The sequence below is a fragment of the Corythoichthys intestinalis genome, chromosome 7 (genome assembly GCF_030265065.1).
Source record: "Corythoichthys intestinalis isolate RoL2023-P3 chromosome 7, ASM3026506v1, whole genome shotgun sequence".
NCBI classification, from domain to species: Eukaryota; Metazoa; Chordata; class Actinopteri; order Syngnathiformes; family Syngnathidae; genus Corythoichthys; species Corythoichthys intestinalis.
This window is the reverse complement of record NC_080401.1, coordinates 60715528-60734031: the sequence shown is the minus strand read 5'-3', so window position 1 is coordinate 60734031 and position 18504 is coordinate 60715528. Positions and strand designations below refer to the sequence as shown.

The window sequence follows — 18504 nt, the reverse complement described above, 5'->3', positions numbered from 1 at the left end:
TGGTCGAAGCTGCAGCAACAAAGCTTCCAATTGGCCGATACACTTCCCTCCCATTGGCTACTGAAAGGCCCCGCCAGCTGAGAGCAAAACAGCGCCACTGTCAAAAGTGCGGCGTCTCAAACTGCTCTGAGTGCTCATTGCGCGCGTTTTCGTCAACTCGGATGATTTCAACCGCACACGTCCAAATATCCAAACCCGAATGTTACAGACTTAACGCGTGTTTGTTCCGACGCTACTTTTGACGACAGCCGAGTGTTTTGGCTAACAAGAAGCCGGGCTAGGAGTAGGAGCTAATGCTAAAGCCGCTACTCTGCTGAGCGGCGTCCCAAAATGAGCTGCCCGCTGAATCTCCAGGCTCTGCCGGCTCATGTTTTGCACCAAGTATTGAGCCCCGAAGACGCTGGAAGAAGGTGAGCGAAAAGAAATGAGTCAAATTCAAAGCTTGAGTGACTTTCTGAAGCAAAACTCTGTCGTTGGTGTAGATCCGTTGGGCGCTCCCTGACGACGTACAGCTTCCCCAGATGCAGAACATCTTTGTGGGACGGTCGCCCCACTGGAGAAAAACGCCGTCTTCAGCTCTGCTATCACCGGTAACCACTGACTGAGTGGCGTCTAATTGTCAAGAGGGTGGAATTGACTCTTTCGGTGCCATTGACCCCAAAAGGCCTCAAAATCGACAAAAAATGACCTGAAATGTCCCAAATGAACTCATTGGCTGCCATTGACAGTCATGGATGTCCAATTAATTTTGCCTTGGAGGGGTTGCTTGAAAAAAAGATTCCCTCCCTGTTGATTTTGGGGCATTTACAGGTTACTTCCTGTCCATTATGAGTAACTTCCTATTAGTGCTGCAACGATTAATCGATTAACTTGAGTAATTTGATTAGGAAAAGATTCAATTTTGCTGGTTCGAGAATTCGTGTAATTACAGTGGCGTTGTCGTGGTTTGTTTTGAAAATGTTCGCATTTAGTTTTATTGATCTGGGTGGATACACTGCCCTCTAGTGGCAACAGTGAATATGACATAATATTCGTAATTTATTTTATAAGTATATTTAGCCGTTTTTTTGTGGGAATATATGTTTCAACCATTTGAGAGAGCATTGTAATAAAAAAAGCATTTTATAGCATTTAAGCTAGTAGACTTTTGCCATGTAAGTTAACCAATTGTTCTTTTGTTGTACCGTTTCAGGCTTAGCTCAGGTATTTTTTAAGTTCCTTATCCGATGACTCGATTATTCGATCTAACTAGTTTATCGATTAATCGACTACTAAAATAATTGATTGCTGCAGCCCTAATTTCTGTTCAGTAACACAAAATGAGTGACCCGTAAATGCACAAAACTCAAGAGGAAGTGACCGGTGAACCAAAACTGAACTGAGATGTCCCAAATGAACTCATTGGCTGCCATTAACAGCCATAGATGTCCAATTCCTTTTGACTCGAAGGGGTGCATTAAAAATGGATTCACTTCCTGTTGATTTTGGGGCATTTACAGGTCACTTCCTGTTCATTATGAGTCACTTCCTATTCGTTTTGGGACATTCCTGTTCAGTAACACAAAATCAACAGGAAGTGACAACAACGGAAAACAACATCAGTCCAATTTGCTGCTTCTTTGCGTTGTCAAATAAACGAAAACAAAAATTAAAAACATTTGTGATAGCATTTGGAACCCTAGCCCTATTATTAGGTAGTGACCCGATAACAACAGGAAGTGACCCTGAAAAGCCCCATAATAAACAGGAAGTTACCCTAAAATACGTCATAATCAAATCAAATCAGCAAGGAGTGACCTGTTATTAACCCGAAACGAAACACCCTGAAATGCCCCCAAAACAACAGGAAGTGGCCCAATATAAACAGGAAGTGAGCCACTGATCTTGATATGCCCGTTAATCATCAGGGAGTGACCCCAAAATACCCCAAATCAACAGGAATTGACCTGGTGTCAATAGGAAGTGACCTCAAAATTCACCATAATCAATGGGAAGTGACCCTGTAAAGCCTCAAATTAACAGGAACCTGGCGTCAATAGGTAGTGAGCCTGAAATCCCCCATAAACAACAGGAAGTGATGCAATATCAACAGGAATTGAAATGATGTCAATAGGAAGTGACCTTGAAATGCCCCACAATAAACAGGAAGTGACCTGTTATCATTCAGAAACACTCTGAAATGCCCCTAAATCAACAGGAAGTGAACCTGAAATACGCCATAATCAAGAGGAAGTGACGTATCATTCAGAAACAACCCGGAAATGCCCCCAGATCAACAGGAAGTGACCCTGAAATACCCAATAATGAACAGGAAGTGACCCTGTAATGCCTCAAATCAATTGTAGGTGACCTGGTGTCAACAGGAAATGAACCCGAAATACCCCATAAACAACAGGAAGTGATGCAATATCAACAGGAATTAACCTGATGTCGATAGGAAGTGACCTCGAAATGCCCCATAATAAACAGGAAGTTGCCTGTTATCATTCAGAAACACCCTGAAATGCCCCCAAATCAACAGGAAGTGACCCTGTAATGCCTCAAATCAACAGGAGGTGACCTGCTGTCAACAGGAAATGACCCCGAAATACCCCATAAACAACAGGAAGTGAAGCAATAGGAACAGGAAATGACCTGGCGTCAATAGGAAATGACCTCAAAATGCCCCATAATCAACAGGAAGTGACCTGTTATCATTCAGAAACACCCTTAAATGCCCCCAAATCAACAGGAAGTGACCCTTAAATACCCCATAATCAACCGGAAGTGACCCTGAAATACCCCATAATCAATAGTAAGTGACATTGCATCATTCAGAAACACCCTGAAATGCCCCCAAATCAACAGGAAGTGACCCTGAAATACATAATTATCAACAAGAAGTGACCCTGTAATGCCTCAAATCAACAGGAGGTGACCTGCTGTCAACAGGAAATGACCCCGAAATACCCCACAAACAACAGGAAGTGAAGCAATAGCAACAGGAATTGACCTGATGTTTATAGGAAATGACCTCAAAATGCCCCACAATCAACAGGAAGTGACCCTGAAATACTCAATAATCAACAAGAAGTGACCCTGTAATGCCTCAAATTGACAGTTGACCTTGTGTCAACAGGAAGTGACCCCGAAATATCTCATAAACAGGAAGTGATGCAATATCGACAGGAATTGACCGGATGTTAATAGGACGTGACCTCAAAAAGCCCCATAATCAACAGGAAGTGACCTTTTATCATTCAAAAACACCCTGAAATGCCACATAATCGCCAGGAAGTGACTCCGAAAGGCCCAAAATCAACAGGAAATGATGCAATATCAGCAGGAATTGACTTGATGTCAATAGGAAGTGGCCAGTAAATCAAAAATTGACCTGAAATGAGTCCAAATCAACATAAAATGACCTGAAATGCCTATTTGTTTTAGGACATTTCTGTTCCGCAACACAAAATCAACAGGAAGTGACCTGCAAATGCCCCAAAATGGACAGGAAGTGATATGAAATGGATTAGATGTCTGCTAGTGATCAACTCACTGCGGGCGATGAAGCATTCTCATGGTTTTGAGTCTTTTGATGCAAGTGGGGTGTGCGCAGGAAGCCCCGCCTCCTGCTGAGCGAGAAGGCGCTACGTCTGGCCCGGCGTCACGTCCGCCGCTCGGACGCGTCGCAAGTGGACTGCTTCTTCCTGGGCACCGTGGACGTGGACGCAGGTTGTCCGTCGCAGCGTTCTCTTTTATGTTGTGTTGATGAGATGAAGCCTCATGAGGGATTGAATCACTTGATTCAATTGGCTCGAGTGAGGGCTCATTTCATGTGCGCATGTTACCACCTACTGGCTAAATGTAGAATCACAGTTGTCTCTGAACCCCGAGTGATTTGTTGATTTTTGTTGTGTGTATGGGTGTCTGTTGGGAAGGTATTCATTTACAAAATATTGCAGCAGGGCCGAGAACCAAAAGTGGTATTTGCCATGTGACATTTTTTTGCAATGTGGCATTATTTTTGCCATGTGGCAAAATGGATTTTGCCATGTGGCAATTTTTTTCGCCATGTGGCAAATTTGTTTTGCCATGTGGCAAAATGGATTTTGCCATGTGGCTATTTTTTTTTTTTTTTTTTTTGCCATGTGGCAAAATGGATTTTGCCATATGGCAATTTTTTTTCGCCATGTGGCAAATTTGTTTTGCCATGTAGCTATATTTTTATGCCATGTGGCAAAATGGATTTTGCCATGTGGCATTTTTTTGCCATGTGGCAAAATAGATTTTGACTCGTGGCAAAATTGGTTTTTGACATGTGGCATTTTTTTGGGATGTGTATTTCTGACCATACACTTTACATTATGTGTTTTAAAGTGTATGGTCAAAAATCACAGCCACACATGTTTTTCTACCATTTAAAATGAATGGAAAATTTGGACGTGCGTCACCGTCATTGGCATGGACGTGCACTGCCTGCAAAACTGCTATATACCCCCAAAACATGCCATACACCCCCCCAAAAATGCCTCAATCCAAAATCCGTTTTGCCACATGGTAAAATCTGTTTTGCCACGTGGCAAAAATAAATTGCCACATGTCAAATTCCATTTTGCCACTTGTCCAAAAAAATGCCACATGGCAAATACCCATTTAGGTTCTCGCTGCCTTTTGAATACTGTTGGAACAAATTCTCTATTTACATAGATTTGATGTCATATACTACTGTATATATTTTTGAAGTAGGATCTCCCTAATAGTATAGAGCAACTGGATATATTGTCACATCCCTACAGACGAGGAGGGCGGCGTGACGGTGACGCTAGAGCGCTTCGATCCGGGGCGGGCCGGCGTTCCCGCCGCTCCCGTGCCAGGGGACTTCCCGGTTCCTTGTTTGTTCTCCGGCCACGAGGACGCCGGGCGGTGGGAGGCGGAGCTCCAGCGTTCCGTCTCGGTGAGTCCCGCCCATCCCTTTTCATATTGCCTGCCTTTCAATTTTTCATTTGTTTATTTTCACTTAAAAGTATGCATGTTAGCATTTAAAAAACTGTGTTCATAATATAACACTTTTGCTTTTATTTGAATTTATTTCTAATTTCATTGTTTTGGGGCGTTTCCGGGAGACTTCCTGATGAAATTGGTGCATTCCCCGGGTTACTTCATGTGGATTTTGGGTTTCCACCCGATAAAATTTGGGCCCTTCAGGTCACTTCCTGTTGAGCATTCCTGTGTCACTCCCTGTTGGTTTAATTATGGGGCTTTTCGGGTCACTTCCTGTTGATTGCAGGGCATTCCCGTGTCACTTCCTTTTGATTATGGGTTCCATCCTATTCATTTTGGGGCCTTTCAGGTGGCTTACTGTTGATTTGGGCATGCCCAGGTCAATTTCTTTTGATTGTTGGGCATTCCTTTGTCCCTTCCTATCTTTTGGGGCTTTTCAGACCACTTCCTGTTGATTGGAGCATACCCGGACCACTTCCTATGGATTGTAGATTCTTTCCTATTAGTTTTGGGAACTTTCAAGTGGCTTCCTGTTAATTGAAGCATTCCCAGGTCACCTACTGGTGATTGCTGGGCATTCCTGGGTCACGTCCTTTTGATTATGGGTTCCACCCTATTCATTTTGGGGCCTTTCCGGTGACTTCCTTTTGATTTGGGCATGCCCAGGTCAATTCCTGTTGATTGTGGGGCATTCCTGTTTCCCTTCCTATTATTTTTGGGGCTTTTCGGGTCACTTCCTGTTTATTGGGGCATTCCTGGACCACTTGCTGTTGATTATAGGTTCTTTCCTATTAATTGTGTGGCCTTTCAAGTGGCTTTCTGTTGATTGGCGCATGGCCAGGTCAATTCCTGTTGGTTGTGGGTCCCTTCCTATTAATTATGAGGATTTTCGGGTCACTTCCTTTGGATTTGGGGCCATTTCAAGGTCTCTTCCTGTTGATGATGGGTTCCTTCCTATAAATTTTGGGGGCCTTTCAGGTGGCGTCCTGTTGATTCTGGTTTGGCCGGGTCAATACCTGTTGATTATGGGGCATTCCTGTGTCCCTTCCTATTATTTTGGGAGCTTTTCGGGCCACTTCCTGTTGATTGGGGCATTCCCGGACCACTTCATATTGATTATAGGTTCTTTCCTATTAATTTTGGGCCCTTTCAAATGGTAAAATGGTAAATGGACTGTACTTATATAGCGCATTTATCTGCATGCCCAAAGCGCTTTACATTAGCACACATTTACCCGTTCATGCACACATTCACACAACAATGGTGGCGGCAAATCAGGGTTCAGTGCCTTGCCAGAGGGCACTTCGACAGTGGGCAGTCGTAGCCGGGAATCGGCCCACTGACCTTCCGGTCCAAGGACAACTCTAGCTACCAACTGCGCCACGGCCGAAAGTGGCTTCCTGTTGATTGTGGGGCGTTCCTGTATCTCTTTCTACTATTTTTGGGGCATTCCTGGGTCACTTCCTATTGAATATGGGTTCCTTCTTATTAATTTTGGGGCCTTTCAGGTGGCTTCCTGTAGATTTGGGCATGCCCGGGTCACTTCCTGTTGGCTGTGGGGGCATTACTGTGTCACTTCCTATGACTTTGGGCCTTTTCGGGCCATTTCTCGATGATTGGGGCATTCCCGGACCACTTCATATTGATTATAGGTTCTTTCCTATTCATTTGTGGCTTCCTGTTGATCAGGGCATGCCCAGGTCAATTCCTGTTTATTGTGGGCGATTTCTGTCTCTCTTCCTAATTTTTTTGGGGCATTCCCGGGTCACTTCTTGTTGATTGTAGGGCATTACTGGGTCACTTCATATTGATTGTAGGTTCTTTACTATTAATTTTGGGGCCTTTCAAGTGGCTTCCTGTTGATTGTGGGGCGTTCCTGTATCTCTTTCTATTATTTTTGGGGCATTCCTGGGTCACTTCCTGTTGAATATGGGTTCCTTCTTATTTATTTTGGGGACTTTCAGGTGGCTTCCTGTAGATTTGGGCATGCCTGGGTCAATTTCTGTTGATTGTGGGGCATTCCTGTGTCCCTTTCTATTATTTTTGGGGCTATTTCCTGATGGCTAGGTTCTTTCCTATTCATTTTGGGGCCTTTCAAGTGGCTTCAATTCGATTAGGGCATGCCCGGGTCAATTCCTGTTGATTGTGGCGCATTCCTGTGTCTCTTTCAGTTATTTTTGGGGCATTCCAGGTGACTTCCTTTTTTAATTTGGGTTATTTCCTATTCTTCTTCTTTATTCGGCACTCATTGACCGCCACTGACGGCGCTCGACGTCCCGTCCTTTCTGGATGTCTGTGTTTTTTTGTTTGTGCGTATCAGGAGTTGCGGGCTGATTTGAGCGGGCGACCTCTGGATCTGCGTGAGTTGCTGAGGGTGAAAGGTCGCGTCAGCTGCCAGCAGCAGGGAGACGCCGACTCCTTCCGGCTAGACTGGTCTTGCGTCTGTCCCTCCGTACGCTTGGACGTGCACCCGGTCCGCCCTGTTCCCGTTGTCCCCACGGCGCTGCTCAAGAGTCTGACGGACGCCGGACGGCCCGTGCGCCGGCGAGGGTGAGCGGCCCCGCCCCGAATTGCGCGCGTTTATTCCTTGGGACACCGCTGACCGCGATAGACGTCCAATCCATTTTGACTGGGTGGGGCTAATGAATACACCTGACTTTGACGAGAATGTTGCCCTTACCAAAATGGCCGCCTCTGGGAAGACCTTTCGTGGCCCCTACCAATACGGCCTCAGGGCAGCCATGTTGGTAGGGGTGACAAAGTCCAAGTCAATACACTGATATTCAACTGCTTAGTAATTGTTGGATGTTTGTACCTTCGCCGCCATCCCTCTCACTTTTGACGGATTGGACGTCATCGCTGTCATGTGTGCGTTCAGGTTTTTGACCATGCAAGAGAACAGGAAGCTGCTGCTACTGCTCGAGACGGACCCCAACGCCGCCGCACGGCCGCTGGTCGGCATGTAAGTCGTAAGCGGTTGAGCCCGGGCGGGAGGCAGAACCTGTCTCCGAGTGACGTCGGTGTCCTTTCCTGTCACGTGACAGCTGGCTGACCGGCGTAAACCGGGCGTCGAACCCTAATGTGTTGGCCTGGTGTCTCCGCTTCCTCTTCGGCTCCGCCCTCCAAGACAGGTGGGCGAAGTCACGGGGAGGAGAGCGTTCGTCCCGAACCGCCGCCGCCCACTTTACTCTGTCCGGTCTTCAGGGTCCTGTCGGAGGACGGCGCCTTCCTGCTGGTCCTCTTCGTCTCGCCGCGCGCCGCCCCGGAATTCTTCCAGTGCAGACGTCCCGCTTCCGGTCCGCCGGACTGCCGGTTGTTGAGCGCCTCGCGCTACGTGACGCTCTACCAGGTGAGCGCCAACGGGGAAGCCCGGGTCCGACGGGTCGCTCAAAAGGGACGTCTCGTCAGCAGGCGGCACCGGCGGAAGGCCGAACTTTGGAGTTTGAGCTCAGTCCGGAAGAAGGAGACGACAGACGAGTCCGAGTGATACGAGACGCTCCGAGCTCCTTCGGCAGGTTAGACGCCAGCCGCACGCCGCTCCCATTTTCTCGTGGCACGGACAAAAGTTCATTCACTGCCAACTCTCCCGCTTCAAACACATTGGACGTCCAGTGCCAACAATGGATGGCAAACAGTCAATAGCAGATGCTTTGACATTTGGTAAATGAGCTAGTTACCGTGGTATGAAAAAGTATCTGAACCTTTTGGAATTTCTCAAATTTCTGCATAAAATCACCATCAAATGTGAGCTGAACTTTGTCAAAATCAAACAGATGATAAAACAGTGTCTGCTTGAACTAAACCCACCCAAATATTTATAGGTTTTCATATTTTAAGGAGAATAGCATGCAAAAAAAAAAAAAAAAAAAGGGGGAAAAATAAGTCCGTGAATCCTCTGCCTAAGGAGACTTAAAGAGCAGTTGAAACCCATTTTTACCAAAAAAATTGAAGTCCAGTGTGTGCACCCAATCACTGATGAGTGGTTTAAAGCTGCCCTGCCCACTATAAAACACACACCTGGTAAGAATTGTCTTGATGAGAAGCACTGTCTGATGTGCATCATGGCTCGGTCGAAAGAGCTGTCTGAAGTCCTTCGTTCAAGGATTGTTGATTTGTATAAAGCTGGGAAAGAATATAACACCATCTCTAAAAGTCTAGATCAGGGGTGCCCAATCCCGGTCCTCGAGAGCCCCTATCCAGCTTGTTTTCTGTGTGTACCTCCTTGAACACACCTGAATCAAATGACCAGTTTATCAGCAAGCTCTGCAGCAGCCTGATAACGATCCTGATTAGTTTTGGTAGAAACACAGGTTCTCGTGTTTGGAGGAGAAAGAATACTGAATTGCATCCGAAGAACACCATACCCACTGTGAAGCACAGGGGTGGAAACATCATGCTTTGGGGCTGTTTTTCTGCAAAGGGACCAGGACGACTGATCTGTGTAGAGGAAAGAATGAATGGGGCCATGTATCGAGAGATTTTGAGTGAAAATCTCCTTCCGTCAGCGAGGCCATTGAAGATGAGACGTGGCTGGGTCTTTCAGCATGACAATGATCCCAAACATACAGCCCGGGCAAGAAAGGAGTGGCTTTGTAAGAAGCATTTCAAGGTCCCGGAGAGGTCTAACCGGTCTCCAGATCTCAACCCCGTAGAAAATCTGTGGCGGGAGTTGAAAGTCCGCGTTGCCCAACGACAGCCCCAAAACATCACTGCTCTAGAGAAGATCTGCATGGAGGAACGGGCCAAAATACCAGCAAACGATTGGCCTGGGTTATTGCCAACAAAGGGTACATAACAAAGTATTGAGATGAACTTTTGGTATTGACCAAATACTTATTTTCCACCATGATTTGCAAATCAATTCTTTGTGATTTTCTGTTTTTTTTCCACATTCTGTCTCTCATGGTTGAGGTTTACCCATGTTGACAATTACAGGCCTCTCTAATATTTTCAAGTGGTAGAACTTGCACAATTAGTGCTTGACTAAATACTTATTTGCCCCAATGTAGCTTTGACATTGATAAAATCATCTTTAAAAAATCAGTTTAAGCTAGTTATGACTTCATTTGAACGTCAGAGCAGTGACTCGCTCCTCCCGACGTGGCTTCCCAGAGGCCATTTTGGTAGGGGCAATAACAGAGGTCGCCATTATTTGAAATAAGTTTATCGCGACTAGACATCCAATTCATTTGAAGCGGGAGTCTGGCGAGCGTTCATTCGCTGCCAACCTTCTTACTTTAAACTGCTTGGATGTCCAGACCGTCAATGGCAGACAAAAAGTTAGTTATTGGGTGATTTTCATTTTTATTTTGCTAATTACCACAACAAACACACACTCTGAATACTATCCAAAAATATGGAATCTTCCTTGCCCGTGATCAGCAGCGGCAACGCGGAGACCGTCAGCGAGCGAGATTCCGGGGTGGAGGACCAAGACTGGTCGCCGCGACCTTCGCCGCGTCCGCACCTTCCCGCTCATTGGGTCAGCGGGGTCGCCGGTTCGCGCTCGGGATCCGGACGGCCAAATCACGTCTTTTATTTTTCAGGTTCCTCGAGTTCGCCCGGCGGTTCCCGAACTTTCCCTGTTGACGGACGGCGGCGAGATGCGGGCTCCTCCCCTGGAAATCGCCGCTCCGGCCACTCCTCTTTTCCACAGCACCCCCGATCCCCGCCCGCCTCGCGACGGCCCCGAGTTGCCATCCGGGCCGCCTCGCCCCGCCCGCTTATCCTGCGACGGCCACGAGTGCATCCTCTTGAGTGACCAGAAGCTCCGCCTCTTGCAGGCTCAGGTAAAAGAAAATGGGATCGCTTCACAGCCATTTTGTGTCAGTATTGTTGACGCTACAGTCAATGGAGCGGGCACTTTGGAAGCTCCATTTTTAACATGCTTGTTTTTCCAAAAATGTCAGCAATGCAGTATATTAACTGCCTTCTTAAAATTAAAGATCTTTTTTATCATTGCAACCAATGAGTTGTGATGTGAAAATGCCACAAAATTAATAGGAAATGACCAAAAATCAACTGCAAGTGACCCAGAAGTCCCCAAAATGGTCAAAAAGTGCCCCAGAACCAGGAAATCAACAGGATGTGACCAACGAAAAGTTGACCAATGAATAGGAAGTGACCAAGAAATGCCCTAAAATCAGGAAATGATCCAGACTTTGCAGGAAGTGGCTGAAATACGCCCTGGAGCCAACAAAAAGTGAACCAAAATTAACAGAAAGTGCCCAGAAATCAATAGAAATCACCCGTATGTGCCCCAAAACTAACGGAAAGTGACCCAAAAGCAACAAATTATACAAAACGTACATAAAGTGACCTGGAAATTTCCCCAAAATTGTCGGAAAATGCCCCCAAAATGAGGAAATCAACAGAAAGTGACGCAAAAGCAACAGAAAATGTACAGGAAGTGCCCCGGAAATGCCCCCCAAATTGTCAGAAAGTGCCCCAAAAACCAGGACGTCAACAAGAAGTGAGCAATAAAAAGTTGACCAATGAACCGAAATGCCATAAAATCAACAGGAAATGATCCAAAATGTACAGGAAGTGACCTGAAAAAGCCCCGAAGTTGTCAGAAAGTGCCCCCAAAACCAGCAAATCAACAGAAAATGATCCAAAATATACAGGAAGTGACCTGGAATCAACAAGAAGTGACCTGGAAATGCCCTGAAAATTGTCAGAAAGTGCCCCAAAACTAGGAAATGAATAGGAAGTGACCCAGAAATGACATAAAATCAACAGGAAATGTTCCAAAATGTACAGGGAGTGACCCAGAATCAACAGAAGGTGACCTTGAAATGCCCCAATGTTGTCAGAAACTGCCCCAAAACTAGGAAGTGACCAAAAAGGGCCTTAAAAATCAACACGAAATGTTCCAAAATGTATTGGAAGTCAACCAGTATCATCAGGAAGTGACCTGGAAATGCCCTAAATTTGTCAGAAAGTGCCCCCCAAAACTAGGAAGTCAACAGGATATGATCCAAAATCTACAGGAAGTGACCCAGAATCAACAGGAAGTGGCCTGGACATGCCCTAAAGTTGTCAGAAAGTGCCCCAAAACTAGGAAATCATAAGTAAGTGACCCAGAAATACCATAAAATCAACACCAAATGGTCCAAAATGTTTAGGGAGTGACCCAAAACCAACAGGAAGTGACCTGGAAATTCCCCAAAGTTGTCAGAAAGTGCCCCAAAACTAGGAAATGACCCAGAAATGCCATAAAATCAACAGGAAGTGTTCCAAAATGTACAGGAAGTGACCCAGAATCAACAGAAGGTGACCTCGAAATGCCCCAATGTTGTCAGAAACTGCACCAAAACTAGGAAGTCATTAGGAAGTGATCAAAAAGGGCCTTAAAATCAACACGAAATGTTCCAAAATGTACAGGAAGTGAACCAGGATCATCAGGAAGTGACCTGGAAATGCCCTTAAGTTGTCAGAAAGTGCCCCAAAACTAGGAAATGAATAGGAAGTGACCTAGAAATACCATAAAATTGACAGGAAATGGAAATGACTCAGAAATACCATAATATCAACGAGAAATTATCCAAAATATACAGAAAGTTACCCAGAATCAACAGGAAGTGACCTGGAAATGCCCCAAAGTTGTCAGAAAGTGCCCCAAAACTAGGAAATCATTAGGAAGTGACACATAAATACGATAAAATCAAAAGGAAATGTTCAAAATGTACAGGAAGTGACCCAGAAGAAACAGGAAATCACCTGGAAATGCCCCAAAGGTGTCAGAAAGTGCCCTCAAAACAGAAAATGATCCAAAATGTACAGGAACTGACCTGGAATCAACAGAAAGTGACTTGGAAATGCCCTGAAAGTTGCCAGAAAGTGCCCCAAAACTAGGAAATGAATAGGAAGTGACCCAGAAATGACATAAAATCAACAGGAAATGTTCCAAAATGTACAGGGAGTGACCCAGAATCAACAGAAGGTGACCTTGAAATGCCCCAATGTTGTCAGAAACTGCCCCAAAACTAGGAAGTGACCAAAAAGGGCCTTAAAAATCAACACGAAATGTTCCAAAATGTATTGGAAGTCAACCAGTATCATCAGGAAGTAACCTGGAAATGCCCTAAAGTTGTCAGAAAGTGCCCCAAGACAAGGAATTCATTAGGAAATGACCCAGAAATACCATGAAATCAACACAAAATGTATAGGAAGGGACCCAAAATCAACAGGAAGTGACCTGGAAATGCCCCAAAGTTGTCAAAGTGCCCCAAACCTAGCAAATGAATAGGAAGTGACCCAGAAAGGCCATAAAATTAACAGGAAATGGAAATGACCCAGAAATACAATAAAATCAACGGGAAGTGATCCAAAATGTACAGGAAGTTCCCAAAATCAACAGAAAGTGACCTGGAAATGCCCCAAAGTTGTCAGAAAGTGCCCCAAAACTAGGAAATTATTAGGAAGTGACCCAGAAATACCATCAAATCAAAAGGAAATGTTCAAAATGTACAGGAAGTGACCCAGAACAAACAGGAAGTCACCTGGAAATGCCACAAAGTGACCTAGAAATGTCATCAAATCAACAGGAAATGATCCAAAATTCAATTCAATTTTATTTGTATAGCCCTGAATCACAACAAGATTGTCTCGAAGGGCTTTGCAATATGATACACAATCAGAAACAACAAATGAAGCAACAATGATGAATTAAATAAAGTTCAAGTCCTGGGTATAGACCCTACCCACCGACGTCACAAAATCACGTGATCGCTGTATTGTTCCGCCCCCTTGTCCGTCATTTTGTGTCTGTATTATCAATGGTCTCAATTGATCGAGCAATTTATAATGCATTTCATGGAAGACCCGGTGCTTTCGGATGCCGTAAACTCACTGGATGCGTTGCATAAAAGGCGTTATGTGGAAAAGCTTCAGTTTATCCATTCGCCAGATCCATATTTGATGCCTAAATCGATGTTTTTCGACCCGCTGTCTTCGCCGTATTTGCCTGACATCTGCTAGCTACCCTGATATTTACAACTATCTTGTCCACACAAAATCAGCCTATTCTCACGAAAGTTTGAAAAACTTTAAGAGCTTGGAGGCTTATAAATACTTCGTTGCCGGTTGGGTGAAACAGGTCCTCGTCCACCAAAATTTGGCAGGAATCTATCTTGTGCTTGGAAAGGTGAGTTACGAAATTTTCAATTCAAAATCTTTTGTTCTTGCTAACATCCACTGTCAAGTCTAATGTATTTCATGTCATTTGTCAATGGAGCTAGGGCTTTTAATGTTTATATGCCTTAGCGATAGCACTCTCACTACATACATACGTGTATGTTGTCGGCGGTTAGCCTAGCAATGATCTTAAGGTGGTGGTCAGCCCAAAACCCTCTAAATATATATTAAATGCATCTTACCAGATATAAAATGACTACTACATAATCTGTGGTAATCGTTTGGAGCCCAGTTTTCTCGTCGAATTGCAGCAGCCCATCTCGCTCTCTCCTCTCCGGGTCTCTCGGAATCCGGTAGAACTTCAAGTCTCTCCGTCTATCTTCTCTGTTATTGCAACCGACCGCCACACACGCCTTCACCATTTTGATTATTAATGTTAACGAGCAGAAAAACACGCCGTAAATAGGAGGAATGTACGTAGCCGTAACAGGTAAACACGATGTGTTGACGGACAATTGGGCGGCACCAGTCAGGAGGGCGGAGTTGTGGCGTCACGTGGGTAGGGTCTATACCCCATCCTTAGACCCTCTATGTCGGCAAGGAAAAAACTCCAAAAAGCCTTTGGGAGAAAATGAGAAACCTTGAGGAGTACCACAGTCAGGAGAGATCCACTCCCGGGACGGATAGACAGGAAGCCCCAGGACTGCTAATGGGAATTAGCAGGCCAAGTTACAGTCCATAAAGATGTACAGGAAGTGACCTGGAAAATTGCCAAAGTTGTCAGAAAGTGCCCCAAAACTAGGAAATGAATAGGAAATGAGCCAGAAATGCCATAAAATCAACAGGAAATGATCCTAAATGTACAGGAAGTGACCTGGAAATGCTCCAAAGTTGTCAGAAAGTGCCCCCAAAACCAGGAAATCAACAGAAAATGATCCAAAATGTTACCCAGAATCAACAGGAAGTGACCCGGAAATGCCCCAAAGTTGTCAGAAAGTGCCCCGAAACTAGGAAATCATGAGGAAGTGACCTGTAATCGACAGCCAAACGCCAAATTGACTGTCGGCGGGACATTCGTGCAGGTTCAGAAGCTGCTGGAGGCTCAGGAGATTCCCCCGTTCCGCAACGCCGCCCCTCCCACCGCCAGTGTCGCCGTGGAAACAGGTGAGACGCTCGCGTCGCGCGGTCCGGCCCAGTGATGGACTTTTCTTTCCTTTCTTTCTCTTGGGTCGGGGGTCGTCATAGGCGCCAGTCTCCTGTGGGCTTCTCAGACGCCGACGAAGCCTCCGTCCCCCGCCTCGCGAGCGCCGCCCACTCCTCCCTCGGCGGACGGCGGCAGGACGCCGCTTCGTGCCGAGCGTGACGTCTATCGCCAACTCATGGTAAAGTACTTTGAGTACGTTTTCTTTTTGATGCCATTGAAATCAATAGAGATCATTTGGTCTGGCAGCAGAGCAGGGGTTTGATAAGTTACCACACAACACAAACATATGGTGCAAAATTGCCCACTCATTTCAATACGATGATTTTCAAAAAAAAGTTGGCTCTGGTGTTAATGGGGGGCCTTTATCAATTTCTTTCTCTTTATGGAAAGGCCCTCAAATACTACACAGGAAGCTACCCAAAAATCAACACAAAGTGACCTGGAAATGCACCCAACCCAACAGGAAGTGACCTGGAAAAGACCCAAAATGAACAGGAAGTGACCCAGAAATGCTCAAAAGCCATATGAATTGACAAAAATCCATTGTAAGTTACACAGAACTGACCCAAAATCAATGGGAAATGACCTGGGAATGCCATAGAAATGAACAGGAATTAACCAAAATTGACAGGTTGTGACCCAAAATGAACAGGAAGTGACCAAAATGGACAGGATGTGACCCGTTAAAGCTCCAAAATGAACAGGAAGTGACTTGGAAACGACCATATATCAACAGGAAGTGAACTAGAAAAGGCCCAAAATGGACAGGATGTGACCCATAAATGGCCAAAAATCAACAGGTAGTGACCTGGAAATGTCCCCAAATCAGTAGGAAAGGACCAAAATAAATAGGAAGTAACCAAAAAAAGGTCCAAAATCAACAGGAAGTGACCCAAATCAAAAGAAAGTGACCTAGAAAGGGCCCAAAATGGACAGGCGGTGACCCAGAAATTAACAGGAAGTGACCTGGAAATTTCCCCAAATCTGTAGGAAGCAACCAAAAGAAATAGGAAGTAACCAAAAAAAGCAACAAGAAGTGAACCAAATCAAAAGGAAGTGACCTTGAAAATGACCAAAATCAACAGGAAGTGACCTAGAGAAGGCCCAAAATGAACAGGATATGACCTATAAAGTCCCCAAAATGAACAGGAAGGGACTTGGAAATGGCCAAAAATCAACAGGAAGTGACCTGAAATGCCTCAAAATGAACAGGAAACGACCAAAATGGACAGGGAGTGAACTGGAAATGCCCACAAATCAACGGGACGTGGGCTGGAAATTTCCCCAAATCAATAGGAAGTGACCAAGAAAAGGCCCAAAAGCAACAGGATGTGACCCAAATGAACATGAAGTGACTTGGAAATGCCCCAAAATGAACATGAAGTGACCTGGAAATGTCCACAAATCAATAGGAAGTGACCAAAATAAATAGGAAGTTACCCAGAAAAGGCCCAAAATCAACAGAAAGTGACCCAAATCAAAAGGAAGTGACCCACAAAATAAACACAAAGTACATCAAAATAATAAAATCATGATTATAATATGAGTCGCTCGCTCCAATAACAATTGATTTTTGACCGCTTCAGACGCAGCTGAACCGTCGTCTGCGGGGAGCGGACGGCGATAGACGGGAAGCGGACGGGGGAGGGGCCCGACAGATGAGAGCCAGGGACGGCGGCCACGATGTCGTCGAGGTTTCCGGGGACTTCGCGTGCGGCGGCGGGGCCCGTCCGGACGGGAGCGCCATCTCGTTGGGCTACGCTAAGCCGCGGGAGCCCGGCCTTCGGCCCGACCCGGCGCCGATCTCGCCCAGCGACATGACGGCGGCGACCGCCGATTACATGCGGCGGCACTGCTTCTTTCCCGCGTCGTCGGAGAACGCCGACGGCCCGGCGAAGGGCCGCGTTCTGGACATCGATCGTCTCAAGCGATTGCCCAAACTCCTCTAAGTACCTTTTATGTGTCCTAATAAAGTTGTTTCATTTTGAAAGGTTGCTTTGAGTTTCATTTACCGAAAAGAAGGTTCGTATCAACGTGGCCTAGGAGTGACCAACGATGACATCTAGTGGTGATATTCATTAAACATGGCCGCCCCAAAGCGACACGAGCCTCTTTTGTTCTAGTCCCGAGATGGAAATGGCGGTTTTGGTTTCAAAAGGGCTGTGAAAAAACAAGGGGGGGGGGGGGGGTTAATGTGATGCTGGCTTTTATTGGGTAACTTATTTGGTCACTTCCTCTTGATTTTGGGACATTTCCGGGTCTCTTCCTGTTTATTTTTGGCCAATATTGTCCTGTGTATTTGGGTAACAACTTGCTGATATTGGGCCTTTTCTAAGTCACTCACTGTTGTTTTCATTTTTGGTCATTTGAAGGTAACTTCCTGGTGGTTTTTCAGGCATTTTCAGGTCACCTGATTTAGGAGCATTTTGTCAGTCACTTCCTGTTTCAGGTCACTTTCTGTGTATTTTGATCTTTTGGTCATTTCTGGATAACTTCCTGTTGGTTTTTGGTCACCCTTTGTTGGTTTTGGGCCATTTTCAGGTAACTTCCTGTCGATTTTGGATCACTTCGTTTATTTTTGTTCATTTGATGGTAACTTCCTGTTGACTTTGGTCACTTCCTGTTTATTTTGGGTCACTTCCTATGTATTTTGATCATTTCTTGTTAATTTTGTGTCATTTCTGGGTGACTTCTCATGGATTTTGGTCACTTCCTGTTAGTTTTGGGGAAATTCTCACTTCCTGTTGATTCAAATCATTTCTGGTTGATTTTGGGTCATTTCATGGTAGCTTCCTATTGATTTTGGATCCATTCCTGTATATTTTGGGTCACTTCCTATGTATTTTGATCACTTTTTGTTAATTTTGGGTCATTTCTGGGTCACCTCCCATGGATTTTGGTCACTACCTGTTAGTTTTGGGGAAATTCTAACTCACTTCCTGTTGATTCAAGTCATTCCTGGTTGGTTGTGGGTCATTTCATGGTGGCTTCCTATTGATTTTGGATCACTTCCTGTTTATTTTGGGTCACTTCCTAAGTATTTTGATCACTTCTTGTTAATTTATGGTCATTTCTGGATAACTTGCCATGGATTTTGGTCACTCCCAGGTGGTGTTGGGGCAATTTTCAGGGTAACTTCCTGTTTATTTTGGTCACTTCCTCTTGCTTTTGGAGCATTTCTC

At 45.2% G+C, this 18504-nt stretch overlaps 1 protein-coding gene across 2 annotated transcripts; it reads left to right on the top strand.

The window, feature by feature from the left end:
* Positions 1-66: 66 nt before the first annotated feature.
* On the top strand, positions 67-17303 carry stil (STIL centriolar assembly protein). Of its 2 annotated transcripts, none has more exons than XM_057841594.1 (14): positions 67-410; positions 483-590; positions 3596-3711; positions 4776-4933; positions 7301-7530; positions 7859-7942; positions 8025-8111; positions 8185-8329; positions 8392-8495; positions 10363-10462; positions 10527-10769; positions 15201-15282; positions 15364-15500; positions 16909-17303. In XM_057841594.1, exons 1-14 carry the CDS (start codon positions 331-333, stop codon positions 17269-17271), a joined length of 2037 nt encoding a protein of 678 aa, XP_057697577.1. In that variant the 5' UTR covers positions 67-330; the 3' UTR covers positions 17272-17303. The 2 variants fall into 2 exon arrangements, with proteins under 2 accessions (XP_057697577.1, XP_057697576.1); XM_057841593.1 differs by having other exon boundaries at positions 8389-8495.
* Positions 17304-18504: the final 1201 nt, after the last annotated feature.

What these genes read in the sequence shown, in the direction of transcription:
- stil (XM_057841593.1), top strand. Translation starts at nt 331, where the DNA reads ATGAGCTGCCCGCTGAATCTCCAGGCTCTGCCGGCTCATGTTTTGCAC. An exon ending in AGCTCCAGCGTTCCGTCTCG is followed by an intron (nt 4,934 to 7,300) that starts GTGAGTCCCGCC and finishes TGTGCGTATCAG; the next exon opens with GAGTTGCGGGCTGATTTGAG. An exon ending in ACGTCTATCGCCAACTCATG is followed by an intron (nt 15,501 to 16,908) that starts GTAAAGTACTTT and finishes TGACCGCTTCAG; the next exon opens with ACGCAGCTGAACCGTCGTCT.